Source organism: Rhincodon typus, chromosome 2 (assembly GCF_021869965.1).
Source record: "Rhincodon typus isolate 14 chromosome 2, sRhiTyp1.1, whole genome shotgun sequence".
Lineage (NCBI taxonomy): Eukaryota > Metazoa > Chordata > Chondrichthyes > Orectolobiformes > Rhincodontidae > Rhincodon > Rhincodon typus.
Window position 1 is genome coordinate 130,109,722 of NC_063333.1, and position 14,977 is coordinate 130,124,698.

The 14,977-nt window shown below is 37.7% G+C and overlaps 1 protein-coding gene across 2 annotated transcripts in view; it reads right to left on the reverse strand.

Annotated features, from left to right (window-relative positions):
- Positions 1-219: 219 nt before the first annotated feature.
- The window catches only part of exoc3 (exocyst complex component 3), a 28,663-nt gene continuing 13,905 nt past the window's right edge, over positions 220-14,977 (reverse strand). For both annotated transcript variants that reach the window (XM_048611437.1, XM_048611428.1), the window contains 9 exons: positions 12,988-13,105; positions 10,858-10,983; positions 9,086-9,186; positions 6,942-7,052; positions 6,358-6,514; positions 5,441-5,563; positions 4,852-5,013; positions 3,095-3,222; positions 220-1,138 (listed from right to left, as the gene is read on the reverse strand). In XM_048611437.1, the coding sequence (XP_048467394.1) occupies positions 967-1,138; positions 3,095-3,222; positions 4,852-5,013; positions 5,441-5,563; positions 6,358-6,514; positions 6,942-7,052; positions 9,086-9,186; positions 10,858-10,983; positions 12,988-13,105 (1,198 nt within the window). In that variant the 3' untranslated portion in view covers positions 220-966. The remainder of the gene's footprint in view (positions 1,139-3,094; positions 3,223-4,851; positions 5,014-5,440; positions 5,564-6,357; positions 6,515-6,941; positions 7,053-9,085; positions 9,187-10,857; positions 10,984-12,987; positions 13,106-14,977) is intronic.

Below are 14,977 nucleotides of genomic sequence, written 5' to 3' on the forward strand. Positions count from 1 at the left end.
TGCTGCTTGGCCTGCTGTGTTCATCCAGTCCTGCACCTTGTTGTCTACAATTCCTATATGGTCAGTTCAAAACAATTAGACAATGTGATACTAATCCATTCTTCACCGAATACCTCTGCCATATGAGGTAGGCCAATTTTCCTAACAAACGTACTGATCACTTAATTTAGAAATACATAGAACTTATCTTTTCAAGATACCATGAAATAGAGCCAACCATTGCATCAATGCTTTATTATTTTTGTTTTGTATAGACTTGAACTTGTCAAAAAAGCAACCATTGCACAAAAACATCTTTATGTTCATTATTAAATATTGATTTTCTTTTCATGTTAGGTGTACATGTTCACTCCACCATTTTACTTCAGACCATTAAATCTGATGCAAAAATCTACAACAAAACCCAATCAATTTTGCTAACGGAAACATACGTTAAATTCTGTACAAGTGCACATACATAAAAATACATTCCTCATTCTGTCTGTCTTCCAAAATGTGGCATTAATTATTCTCAAAAATTCAGAAGACAAAGGCAAAAATACATTTAATGTAGCCCCTCATGAATGACAGTTGTATCTCACATTTCTTGCAGCACCCAATTGCCATCAATAAGTTTATTAAAAACAGTCTAGCCCTTTTAATTAACAAAATAATGAAACCACAGCTACGGTCTTCCAGCAATCCAATATCTGAGAACACTAAGCTGCCACAGAGCTGCCTAGATAACATACTATAAGCAGTATAGGTGAGCCCATTAAGTTACATTGGTATCTCATGAACAGAGCTCATTCATTTCACAATTCAAGAATGATTTTTGAAGGAAGAGAAGTTTGCAAATGATCATTAAAAATTACTCCAGGAAAAAAATACTGGAGCTTAATTTTTCTGTAACACTTTCCGTATGCCTCTCAAATGTAGCTGTATTGGGTGAAGGCCTACTATAAAGTAACTTTCAAAATGTACATCTTACTTGACTAATTTTGACAATGATAGATTTTGTACTGAAATATCTTTGAAGATTGGCTTAAAATTAGGACCAGGTTGAGTTGGGTTTTGCCACAAAATCTCAACGACTGTCTGCTTCATTTCCCTGCTGGCATCACCTCTCATTGACATCAGTGCTGTAATGTGTTCTTCCCTGTGGGGTAAGATGGACAGTTACAAGAGCAGCAAAATCATAAAAGGTTAGTGAGAACATAAATTTATTTTGTTAACACATTACAGATGTGCGTATTGCTCAAAACCAACATTAAAAACCTTTAACACATGTTGATTATAAATAAACCAATATACTGTTGATTTCCTAAAGAGTGAAGGACTCCAACTGGAAAAGTGATCCTTAGCTGATGTGGGGTTAGAGTGATGGAGATAACTAGACTAGGCATATTCCTGTGCAGTTTGTACATTCTGATGATAAGTTCTTATGTAACATCTTTAACTGAAATTAAATGTAATAGCATATTAGAGGTCTACAAATTCTTGCCACTTACAATGCAATAGCATATAGCTGAAGGGTGCAATTACAGTCTGGAAGTTTACATTCTTGGTGAGAACTAAGTGTTTATTCTGGGCAGACGCATGCATTTTAACATAAATATTAGAACATTAGCAATTGTGTCTCTTCTAATTCACAATAATATAATTTAAAAAGAAAATCTTCAGTTATGGTTTGCATATTCCTATGCAGAGCAACTTATTATTGCAGTGAGCTAAAGTTGTCTACAGCAGGTTTGAATACAATTTCTACAGCCTTTTCTCCCAGACTGACATTGGTTACACATTCTGCATTATCACTGACACCAAGGATTCTAGTGTTATGCTTATATGTAGCACATATACACAGCACTACAGAATTGTAATGCATTTCAGGTTTAGTGGCCAAGTCATTTTGTATAAAGTCTGACCTCACTTGTGCCATTTTATTTTTAAATTCCCCCTTCAATAGGGTCTACTTCATTGATCATGTCTCACAAGGAGCAGCAGTTGACACTGCTTCCAGCATCTAGGGAAAATGAAATATTTGTTGGGCCACTCTGACACTACTGTCCTGCCACTGTGAAAGAATTTGAATGAAAGCTTTAATGAAATATGAATTTGCTACTGGAAAACACCAAAGCACTACAATGCAAGGGAGCTGCAAAGTCTAACGCTTTCATAGAAGATGCAATTTCTGAATTATCCAGAAATTATTTGCTCAGTTTAACGAGCTGCCCTCTATATCGAGTGGAAAGAAAAGCCCTACTCTCGGGCCTAACAAGGCTTAATGGAGACTCCAGTGTATTATTGAGAAGACTGGGTGGTAACACACTTCTCATGAGTTATCTGCCTGTGCCAGTAGTTTAGGTGAACACTGAAGATCAGCTGATTCTTCACTCTATTGATTATGTTACTTTTAAACGGAGTCTCCTTACGACTTTTCGTCAGAAATTGGAAATTTATGAAAGGCATATGCTCATCATAGAAAACAAATGAGAATTGAGATAAAAAAAATACATTTCCTGATCAGAAAAGTGTGGATTATTAGCAGGCTACAATTCCTCCTAACAATACTAGATTTCAAAATGTAGCAGGGAGGTCAAGGACCGGGACCCTACCTCCACAGCATTGTCAATAAATCTTTATTAAATTAACTTTCCCCCTTCTTGAACCTTGCCAAAGTTTACAAGTTCCCAATTTCTGTAACTACAAACGTTTCACCTGTGAAACATCGGAGTTCAAAATAAATAATTTTCCTCTCCTCTCCTTGTATTATGTTCCAGTCTCTGACAGAATTTTGTGGCCCACAAGTTACTTATGACTGTTTCCAATGTCACCCCATTAGGGAACAGGAATGTGTGAAAATTAAAGTGTCTCTTATTAGAAAGAGAAGATTTCTGCCTTTCGATATAATGAACAAAGATAACCTTGCTCGCATTTTATCCAAACTGGGTTCTGAATATTGCGCAGATCTGCGAGTTAAAACGTTTTGCTGAGATCAAAGCTTTACCAGTTGGATTGATGGGTTGATTGTCCAGTAAGCAATAGCTCTAAACGTGCTGCTCCCTACAAAATAGTACCATTTTTCCATGACAACATGTTTAATAAGAAATCTAACCTGAAGTCAGGAAATTTGTTCACCAACGTAGAGACCTCAAGACATAATAATGATGGATCAGTGAGCTTCAACACTTCAGCGAGAGCTGGAATAGCATCACACAACAAATCTGTGTCCTCTCCAAAGCCCTGTATGTACAGACAAAACAACTGGTGGTTATAAACACAACACCATATCCTCTATATGAATATGGAATTCAGTCGTGCAGTCTGATTTGTGTGGAAGATTTGTGTAACATTTTCGATTGGTTACTTATTCTTTTATAGCCATTTTCCTTGCCTCTATATCCACATTAGTCTTATCTCTCTGCTAGCAGTCACAAGTATGGCTTGTTGATGGTTTTCTTCCAAATGTAGGTAGATATCTAACTTCCACAGCAGTTCCGTCAAAAGTGGACCTCTCACCAGATGCAGACAAGTGGAGCTATTCTATCCTCAGTTATAGTTCTGCAACTGAAGAGTTAACATATTGCACTACACTAATGACGAAGAACAAATACGCTTTAAAGTATTTGTGCAGTTTATTCCGTAGATATGTCCATGTTAGGCATCTAAGCAGCTACTGTGGGAAGCCCAAACCAAATTTCTGATCGACAATACAACAGATGGAGCATCATGGTGGTACTCTTAAGACAATGTGCCGAAAATTGGCATCTATAAGCATCATGTAGTAAGTTATATACCAAGAGGATGGAGGGATGTTAGATTGTGATATGAAGAATAAGGTAGTCACATACTGGTTGAATAACTGGCACCTGAATAGGCAGAACAGTTGATACAAATACACGAAACAGTAAAAGTAGGGATATAGCTTAATAAAGCCAGAACAATAAGCAAACAAAGCAAGAGTGCTCATTTCTAGAGAGAACTAAAAAACAGAATAGATTTGGTTAGAACACTCTTAAGGGTACAGTGCTTAATTATTATCTCCATCCTACGGAATAGATTTGTATCCCTGAGAAATACCTAAAAAACATTCACATGGATGACACAAGATGGTATCATTAGGAAAGGCTTTGCTTTACAACAGAAAAAAAATGAGCACTAACCTAACAGAGAATTTTTAAAGACAGTGATGCAGAGAAGATGTTTCCATTTGTGAGGGAGACCAAACTGGGGACCACAAATGTAAGATAGTCACCAATAAATCCAACAGGGAGTTCAGGAGACTTCTTTACTGACAGCGTGGTTAGAGTTTGGAACTAACAGCCATATGAAGTGGCTGAGATCCTGCATGAAACCAGGGCCAGGTAGCCAGTTTCCAAGTGCTGAAAATTCTATGCAATTCTGCTGGGAAAGCACGGCTTCAACAAGTTAAGTGTCAATGCACCTCATGACTTTTATATACCTTCGGGTGGCCATTAACAGAGCAAATCATTGGGAAAATTCAATAAAGACATACATTCGGCCGGGTGCTGTGCTTACCAGTAGCACAAATCAGGAACTGAGGCAATGTACACCCCATCTTCTACCATCGTTAAAATTAAAAAAAATGTGGGCAGCACAATCCGAATATTATATCTGAACCCATCAGATGGGCTTCCTGTTGCAGCATAGTTTCAGAAAATGATCCAATAGTCTGGCCTCTTGTTGCTTTGGATAGGAGACTAGAAAAAGCATTGGGGATGACAGGAACTTTAAAAAAATAACTCCTGTTCAGACCCATACTGATTATACCTCACGGAGTTTACAATGTACATTTCATCACTTTAGAAACATCACTGAAACCTCAAAGATAGGGGAAACCAAACTACTTACAACAGAAAGTTTAGTGAACAAGAATCGAAACTGCTCTGCATCTCTGATCACTCTCTCAGCTCCCTCTCTGCGCTCCTCCAAATTCCTAAAGGTGATCCTTCTTTGCATCATAGTTCTGATATACTCCACCACGACCCTTCGATGAGCTTCTATTGTTATTTCCTGTATGCAGAACACAAGGTAGTTTTTGATGCTATAAAGATCTCCAGAGGGAATTGCTGTCACACATGTTCTTTTCAAACCAGAACAATCCAATCTACAAACAGTTCCAAGGGAGGGTCACTGGACCAGAAACGTTAACACTGATTTTTCTTCACAGATACCGCCACACCTATTGAGCTTTTCTAACAACTTCTGTCTTTGTTACAAACATCACTGAATGAAAGAAATCTGTGGCAGACAACTGTTAATTTTCTGCATCTTCTATTTTGTGAACTTCAACTTACTATATCAAAAAAATCTACAATGTTTGTGGACAGATAACAGTTAACAACCAAGTAACATATGGGCAGTTAAGGATATTAGTTCTCCTTAATGAATAACATTTTGAAAAGAAAAAATGGTTCTAAATGAAGAACTCAATTTGTACCTTGTTGTATGGCTTTTTAATTTTAGCAAAATCGTTGAAATAATCCTCAATGGTAACACAAATGATATCCACAGCTTTAGACCCGGCAAGCCATTTTCTGGTCATCAGCTCCTGGAGATGGGACTGAAATACAGTATGTGGATTTTAGCTGTGCACAATGGCAATAAATCCTAATAGTGCCAGTGTACATGGCAGAGCCACTTGCACTCAAAAGAAAATGCATTTTATCATTAGTCCATTTGCTTAAAATACAATGGCTGTTGGGCTCCTTTGAATCATTCATCTCACTTGAAAGAAAAAAACACACATCCCCAAATTACAAAATGTAAAATATATATTATTGCAAGTTTATCCAAAGTCAGGATGCCATAGAATCTTTTAGAATCAATTAATCACTTGTAAAGATTAATCTCTAGGCAGAGATGAATGGTCATTTGCACAAAGCAAACAAGATAACCTGTTTTTGTTAGCTGATTGCAAAGCTCCCCACTCATTTTTAAGTAGATCCATGGGATCTTTTGCATCCATATGAAAGACCTTGGTTTAATGATTAATTCACAAGACATATCCAACACTGTATCACAATCTTGGTTCTGTACATTTTCATTAAATTCATGCTCTCTGCACACTACTAGTGTTATTATAAAAACATTCACGAGGGGAAGTACCAGTCTTCCCTCATTTTCTTCTCACAGCAGTGAGAACAGTAATTTTTGTAGGGGAGAAGGTTAAAAAAAATACATTTCAATTGCAAATAGTTCCAAAGTGAAAATAAAGTAACAATGGACTTTTGAGTGTAAATATTTTATGAACTGTATCAATATGTCCTTAAAGTCTTCTAAAACCACACTGCTTACATGAGTCAATTCATTCTAGGTTTTACTTCTAATTGAAGTAGTATTTAAGAGTACACTCACCTCCAAGTCAAGGAAGACTTCATCTAACAGATAGGTACACCCATCCTTGGCAACAGTATCTAGAGTTACCTCAATTGTTGGTTGATTAGCATAATGTTCTTCCTCCATCTCTAACTCATAGTTTGTATATTTTCTCTTCAAACTATTGACAGATTCCCTGCAGTAAACAAAATGAATAACTTAACATTAATTACTTCAAGTCTGTTTGAAGAATATTTAGGCTTCCTGTATTGCAGACATGTTTCTTGGCAAAAAAAAATTGTTCTTCCACTACTGCACAAGAAACAGCTACATAATCAGTACTTTAATAGTCGGTGATGCTTTCATTTTTGTTGTTAAACTCTGGTTAATTGTTAAAAATGGAACTGTAAACTCTGTAAAGATCTGTCCTATCATTGTTAGTTCTGCAGACACCAAGGAGTATTCGCAGGTCAGTTCCATTGTATACAAGGGCAGTGTTGTTAAAAATCTATGTAGCCTAGATATTACCATCGTGGCATTACAGAGAAGAGTTTCAATCAAATTAAACTTTTCAATGCAACAAAACAGTATATGTGGTAAAGAAAATAAAGCTAGACATTTACTTGAAAGTCTGGCAATTGTTAACGACTGCAATCATGTATTGAATGTAGAACTGAGGATTCTGACGATCTTTCAGATGATCATCTTTATACAGAGTCACTTCTTCTTTGTACCTGGCAAATTGAGAAATCCCATTATTTCAGCATTCAGGCAAACCTACTGTTGTACTATTCAGATATATCCAAACACTGTCTTCATACAAAATTTAAAATTAAAGAGCCCTCAGACCGCTCCCAGCATACTTCAATCAAGAGTCTATGCCTCTCCACTAGATAAGGTTGCCAGCTGATGCTATAACCTATTAGTTTTACTTGGAAGATACTCTGCTCTATCTGGCATTGCCTACAGTTGTACACTACAGTTGTAAAGTACCAGTGAATAGAATGGAACATAAAGGCCTTTGTAGTGCAATGATAATATCCCTACCAATGAGCCAGGAGGCCCAGGTTCAAGTCCCACCTGTACCAGTTGTGTAATAACATCTCTGAACAGATTGATCACTTCAGTCTTCTACTTAAAAAGTACAACATGCAAAACATTTAGAGGCAATCATCTCTAAAAACTCCATATTTTACTTTTTCCATATCAATTACCTTTCCTGGATGGCGTATGACGACCAGTGGACAACTCGCTTCCAGGCATCCTAAAAAAAAAAAAAAAATCGCCTGCTTCTGCTTCTATAGAATCACGTTTTCAGATATTTTAGAGAACAAAGAAATTTTTGTACATTACTAGCTCTCGCTAACATGCTGAGGTGTATACTTTTTCAATTTGAATTAAGCATAAGTAAATACCAAATCATAAATTAATCAGATCATTTTAATACCTGAAACTCTAAATAAAAGAATTATGCAGAGTTTATCAAATCTTTATTGGTATTTTAAATTGGAAAGATGAAATTTTTCAAATCGTGATGCTGCTTTCCTTTTCAGGAGATTGTATACTTTGCACCCAAATATTCAAAGGCAAGAGGAGGATTGCGCCCAGACTACTTAAACATATGTCAGTTACTGCAAATACAGGAACATATCTAAAGCATTGCTCCTCCAGTTTTTCCCACGCACTTGACTGTGTATGAAATTACCAATTAGCCTTAGTTAAGCTACTTTCCATTCTATATATTTTCTAATCAACCTGTTTTTAGTTGCTATTGCACATATCTGGAGAAGGTAGTACTTGAACCCGAGTCTTCTGGCCCAGAGATAGGGAGACTACCATTGCACTACAAGTGTCCTTACGTTTCATTCTATTTGCTGACACTTTAATTCTGTGCAACTGTAGGTAATGCCAGATAGAGCACAGCATCTTCCAACTGAAACCAACAGGCTAAAATATCAGTTGGCAACCTTCTCTAATGCAGAGGTAAAGAACTGGGACACACACGCACACGCTTTTGATTAAAAGATCCAGTATGTGGCAAAATGGACAGAGACATCTTTAGATACACTGTGGGTTGGGTGATCTTGCGACAGTTGGGGATGAGGGATTCCTAATTGAAATAATTCCAGCAATTCAAGAACTTTGAGGATTGTTTGGAATCAATCATCTGGGCCAGCACAGTGCTCAGTGGTTAGCACTGCTGCCTCACAGCACCAGAAACCCGTGTTCAATTCCACCCTCGGGCGACTGTCTGTGTGGAGTTTGCACATTCTCTGTGTCTGCGTGAGTTTCCTCTGGGTGCTCTGGTTTCCTCCCACAGTCCAAACACGTGCAGATTAGCTAGATTGGCCATGCTAAATTGGCCAAAGTGTCTAAGGATGCGTTGATTGGGTGGGTTATGGAGGGGTAGGTCTGGGTGGGATGCTCTGAGGGTCAGTGTAGACTTGTTGGGCCGAAGGGCCTGTTACCACACTGTAGAGATTCTATGATCCAAGATCTTCTAAAAGAGGAGCTAATAGGAAACACCCACAAAATTTTCTGACTTTTTCTAAGCTGTGAAAATACTTTTTTTTTTGAGAGGGAATGTGCAATGTTTTAAGTTTCAAGGACACCAACCTAATTAATGAATCTCAACAGACACCAAGCACAAGCATTTTGGACTCACATTTGCAACTAGCAACTAGATTCTAAATATGTCACTTAGTTCCGTTGTTCTCTGTAGACTTTGAAAAGCAGGGGTGCACAAATGTTGGAAATGTATACTCACCTGCTCAAGAAAGAGTTCATTTGCTGAAGACACAATGTCAGCACCTTAAGTTTCAGATCATTACTGATCTGAGCAGCGACCTGTAGATTCTGTTCAAACATCTGAAACAACATGTCAAGCAACGATGTCTATTGTTAAGTGTACATCAATCACACTCTGATAGCCCCAAAAACAGCCACTTCTGTCGATTGTTTTCCTTAATCAGAAAACTACAGATCAGTACAAAAGGTCTGATCAGGAAGGCTGTTTTATCTATCCATTTGTATTTTCCTATTTTATTTTTTATTTTAAAAAAGAAGATACTGCTATACAGCATACACACAATGTTACTTATTTGTATGTGCATGGCAGAAAGGGTTTAAAATTCCTTAAGGTTACTCTCAAAAAATGGTTGCCTATGCCCTACCACTGATACAGCAGGAATTCAGACAAACCCAAACAAGACTTCCAGAACTATCTTCCAGGGTGTTCATGAATAGCACAATTAATGCTGCACAACACTACTCCCAAAAGCAGCATTAACAGCTGCTTCAAATTAGTTCTGCAAACATACCATAATGTGGAGAAAAGCCATTCCATTCGTTTTAAAACAAGACTGCAAGCTTTGGAAGAGCCTAAGAATAAAAGAGAAGCAACCGAACTCTGGAAAGAAATATTTGTTTCTAGCTAAGGAAACAACACTTTCTTAATAAAAGCATGATTTCCTGTGGTCAAAGCTGCCATTAAAATTCAACCAAAAATAGAGGCAAAATCTCCCAATGAATAATGCAATCAGTCAAGTTTGGAGCACAACTCTTGAACAGGTGTGGAGATCTGACTTATTTTTAATAAAAAAGGTGGAATTTTTAAAGTTACGTTTCTACAAAGCCAAGCATTTTGAATAAAACGCATTACTCCAACTTCACCTCCTCTTAAATGAGGTGACGTAGTGCTATGTTTGAATAGTCTGTTAATGTTGAAACACTCACTTTATTAAAAATATCAGTTGCACTGAAATTCTTGATTATAATTAATGTGATCATCCTACAATTTGACAGTATAATTTAATGTTTTAAATGGAAGATATTAACAGTGAAGAAATACTAGACAATTTAGAATTATACTACAAACTAGTTGGTCTCTTTCAGTGTTGCCCACAAGCAGCGAAGACTAAATGTAGACTTCATTTGAGATGTCGTTAAAATGCGGGATATAAGTGGATCAGAGAACCCCAACATATTTCACTCCCCACTTTGAACAAGTGCATTCTACCCTTATTTTTATGTAAAATGTCAGCACTTTCCATTATCAATTCCCATACCCAGATGTATAATGATTCCGAAGTATAAACTTGTCACAATGTAATGCCACCCTCCACTAGTTTGATGATGCAGTGCCTCCACTGTCTGGAGGGTACAATTACAGTGTGACATGTCTGGACAGGCAGTTTCCATAATAAGTGTGAACAGGAATGTCAAGGGGAAACCTGATAGGAAGTGCATGGATGTGAAAGAGTTTCAACATGTTTGAGACTAGACATTAAAAGAGAAGAGTTCCTACTACTACAATAACAGTTTTACATCTTTCAGGACAACTTAGTTTTGTTGTCATAGTTCTGCTCTACAGAAGCAAGCAGGTTGAGGAGGTTCAGCCCACCAAAACAGTATTATATGGAAAGCTAAAATTTGTCTTGGATGCCACTGGTAACAACTTAGCCACGTTAGAGTGCCTCAATCATAATAAAATGCATACTCAGTATTTGCAAAAGGTATAATTGAGGAGTTTAAGAATACCTGGAACACAATAGCTGGCAATGTGGTCTGATAATATCCATCCTGATCTGCTTCTGGCTCTTGCTCTTTTTTCCAATCTTTCTTGTCAGTTTCCAGTGCTTTCCGTAGCCAGCCAATTATGTTGGACTGCAAAGATTAAAGTAGTCATCATTAAGTTGCAAACTTTTCATCATATTCTCAATTGCCTTAAAACAACTGAAGCATGAGAACTCAAACTCACTGAGTTAACTTGAACAACAATATACTGCAAGATCTTTCTACAAATTGACTATCACTGTTTTGGAGCAATGCAAAATCTTGGTTGACAAATCTTCTCAGCTTCTTTAAAACCTTCAAAAAAAAATACAATTTTTTGTTTCTCTTTTCATATGATTTGGGTCTCATTGGCTAAGCCAGCATTTATTGCTTTTTCCAATAATCCTCGAAAAGATGGTGAACTGCTTTTGTGCACCACTTGAAGTTCAGTGGGTGCAGATAAGCCATCATGCTGTTAGAAAAGGCGACCAGGTGTTCATACCCAGTGACTGAAGGAATATCTACAGTTTCAAAGCAGGATGGTATACACTTTGGAGGGAGCAAGAGTAAGCTGATGGGGCGGTAATTGGCTGAGTTGGATTTGTCCTGCTTTTTATGGACATAATCTACCTATGTCAATTTTCCACAATTGTTGGGTAGATACCAGTGCTGTATCTGAACTGGACCAGCTTGGCTAGGGGTGCAATTAGTAGGGAACACAAGTCTGCACTACTATATCTATGATGCTGCCAAGCTCCTCTGTAGCAGCCAATGTATTTGGCCATATTTTGATACTAGGCTGTTGTTTAAGAATCTGTTGGACAGCTCTCCCAATTTTAGGACACCCCCCAGATGTTACTAAGAAAGACCCTTCAAGGTTAACAGGGGTGGGTGTGTTGCTGTTGTTTCTGGTTGATGCTGTGTGGTCCACCTAGGTTCATTCCTTATTAACTATTCTGAAATGGTTTGACACAAGCAAGTGGTTTGCTATTTCAGAAGTCATTTAAGACTAAATTGCTGCATGTCTGGAGTCTTAAGTAGGTCATTCCGGGTAAGAAGAGCAAATTTTCATCCCCAAATGATATTAGTAGATCAGACAGGTTTTTATGACAATTGACAATGGTTTCATGGTCACCATTACCGAGACTAGCACTCTGTATAAAGATATTAATTTGGGATAACCAAAACTATGAAGTTACACATGAAAGATTTGTAATTAAAAGCCACATGAATGTGCAGAGAACATCGGACAGTACAAAGTTATTGTTAAAGATGTAAAGTAGAATGTACTTATGAGAAGCAAAATGTCATATCTGGAGGATGTTGCTGTGAAGAGTATCAAACACAACAAGTGTTTGATTTCTGTCACCAACGTTCTTACCCAATTACATATTTGGACCATGTCCTTTTGCAGCCTTTTTATGACCCCCATCACTGCTTACTATCTCACATAGTTTTATAAAAATAGCAAACCTAGATATATTACACTTGGGTTCCTTAACTAAGTCACTGATGTAGATTATAAAGAGCTAAATACAAGCATTGATCCTTTCCAAAATTCCACTGCTTGCTTACAACCTGCCAAATCAAAAGTGACTCATTTATTCCTATTTTCTGGCCTTGAAATAATCCTTAACCTATGCTTATGTATTATTCCCAATTCTCTCATCCTGCTCTTGTGTGACAAACCTTTGTGTAGCACCTGATCAAATGCCTTCTAAAAATCCAAAATTATACATCCACTGATTCTCCTTAGCTACTCTGCTGGAGATTTCCAAGTACCTCCACACCCAGATTAAATCACTTATCACCTCCTGTCCCAGATAGCAGTAAAACCACATTATTTTAATAGGAAAGCTTTCCTGTTATTACAAAAATGCTCGTGTTAGACTTTGTTTCAGTTAAAACTTTGTGCCTGAGTAGTGCCCAGACATTTTAAAAACAAGTTTCCACCTTCTCACAGAGTGTGTTTTCTTTCTTCTGTCAACTCTTGACTATAAGAAATATTTGTGGCAAATGTACCATAAACCTTTAGTTTTATCAGAAAGGAAGTAAATGCTGATTTTATACTGATATCACACCCCTCCCTCCCCCATTTAGATGCTGTTAACTCACTTTTAGGGTTGTCATGTATCTGCTGAGAAGCACATCGGCCACGTCATTTGACAATAAGGGTTCCAGGCTCTTTACATCCACCTCTGGTGCTAGGTCGGGATGTCCCATCATATCCACACTATACAATAAAGATATCAGAACATAACAGAATTCAATTGGAATTAAAATTCAACAGCACAAACTCAAAGTTTAAAATGAAGAACCAGAGCAAGCCGTTGAAGATAAACCCTAGCAACTTTAAGATACAACTGCAGAAAGTTCCGAGTAGGCTGCATGTGAAATACTGCATCAAGTTCTAGACATCATACTCATCTTGGAGGGCATGCAGTATAGATTCCCCAGGTTGTTACCAATGTTAGTGGGGTTAAATGTAACCATTTCCCTTTGTCATTCAGTATCATTATCACCACTGAATCACCCACTTAAATGACCAGAAACTCAACTGGACTGTCTATTTAGATACTGCAGCTACAAGAGCATAACTCATCTCTTGACCCCTTAGTAGCAGTGGTATGTACCATTCAGCCTATGCAGCAGAAATTCACCAAGGCTTCTTAGCACCATTCTAAACCATGACCACCATCAAGAAGGATAACAGCAACAGATACAAAGGAGTACAACCACCTGCAAGCGCCCTGTCAATCCACTCACCGTCATTACTTGGTAATGTATCAGCATTCCTTCAGTGTCGCTGAATCAAAATGCAGAAACTCCCTTCCCAACATCATTTTGGGCATATCTACGTCTAATGGACATGCAGCAGTTGAAGATGGCAACTCACCATCAAATTCTCAACAGCTTCTCAGGATGGGGAATAAATACTTGCCCATGCCCACATCCCATGAACAGACAGAAAAAAAATCATACAAGATCAAGTTCCAAAGGCTAGACATGAGTTCCTTCAAGTATCGATGATTGCAGTTGATCCAATGGAGATGCTTTTGATTAGAAAGGATCAACAGATGAAACAAAAATGACTCTATCCAAAACCTATGTTCAGTGGTAACTGTGTGCAACATACAAAATGCAGCAATTCATCAAGCCTCCTTTGACAGCATCTTACAAATGTCCTCTATGACCAAGTAGTACAACAGCAACAGACATATGGAAACACCACCACTTGCAATTTCATCTCCAAGCTACACACACTTTCTGATTTGAGACTACAATCACCACACATTCACTGCTGCTAAATCAAAATCCTGGGACTCCCACAGAAAACAATACAATGGGTGTACCTGCACCAAATGAACTACAGCTGCTCAAGGTGGCAGTCACCATCACCTTCTAAAGGCAATCAGTCACAAACTCCACCCTTATCCACCCATGAAAGAATAAAAATCAAAAAGTTCCTGAAGTAGAAAATCTAGAGCAATGGGGAAACAACCTTGAAATTGGAGCTAGGTTGACGCAAGGAAGAACCTCTTCAAAACAGGCTTTAAACCTTGTAGAGGCCAGGTAAATTGGAGATTAACATTTTAATGTTAGACAAGGGTATTAAGATAGGTAAATTCATCATCTGTGCTCAGAACAGGCTCACAGGGCTGAATGCCTGACTCCTGTTCCTACATTCCCATGCTGAGTTTAGCCTTGTATTTATTTTGACTAGTATTTTTAATGAAGTTTAGTGCAAGTTTTCTTCACTGGAACAAGATGGCACAGCTGAAAATTAGTTCAACAGAAACCATGAGGATTCCTAAAATTCTAATTAAAGCATGGCTTTAATACCTCGACTGGGAGTCAAAAATACTTCATGAGGCATAGTATTTTGAAGTCCATCTTCTTGCTGTCAACTGGAACATTATCTCCTAAAAAATGGGCCGGTGAAGACAATGTTACTTTTCAGGTTTTCATGCCTTCACTCATTCCTACCACACCTTTTGCAACTATGCTGAGCATGCCAGTGTTTCATAGCAGTTAATACATTTGCTTTATTTTACTTTGGTTCCTATTTCTTCAGGCTAACATCATGACATAAAAAAAAAAAAAA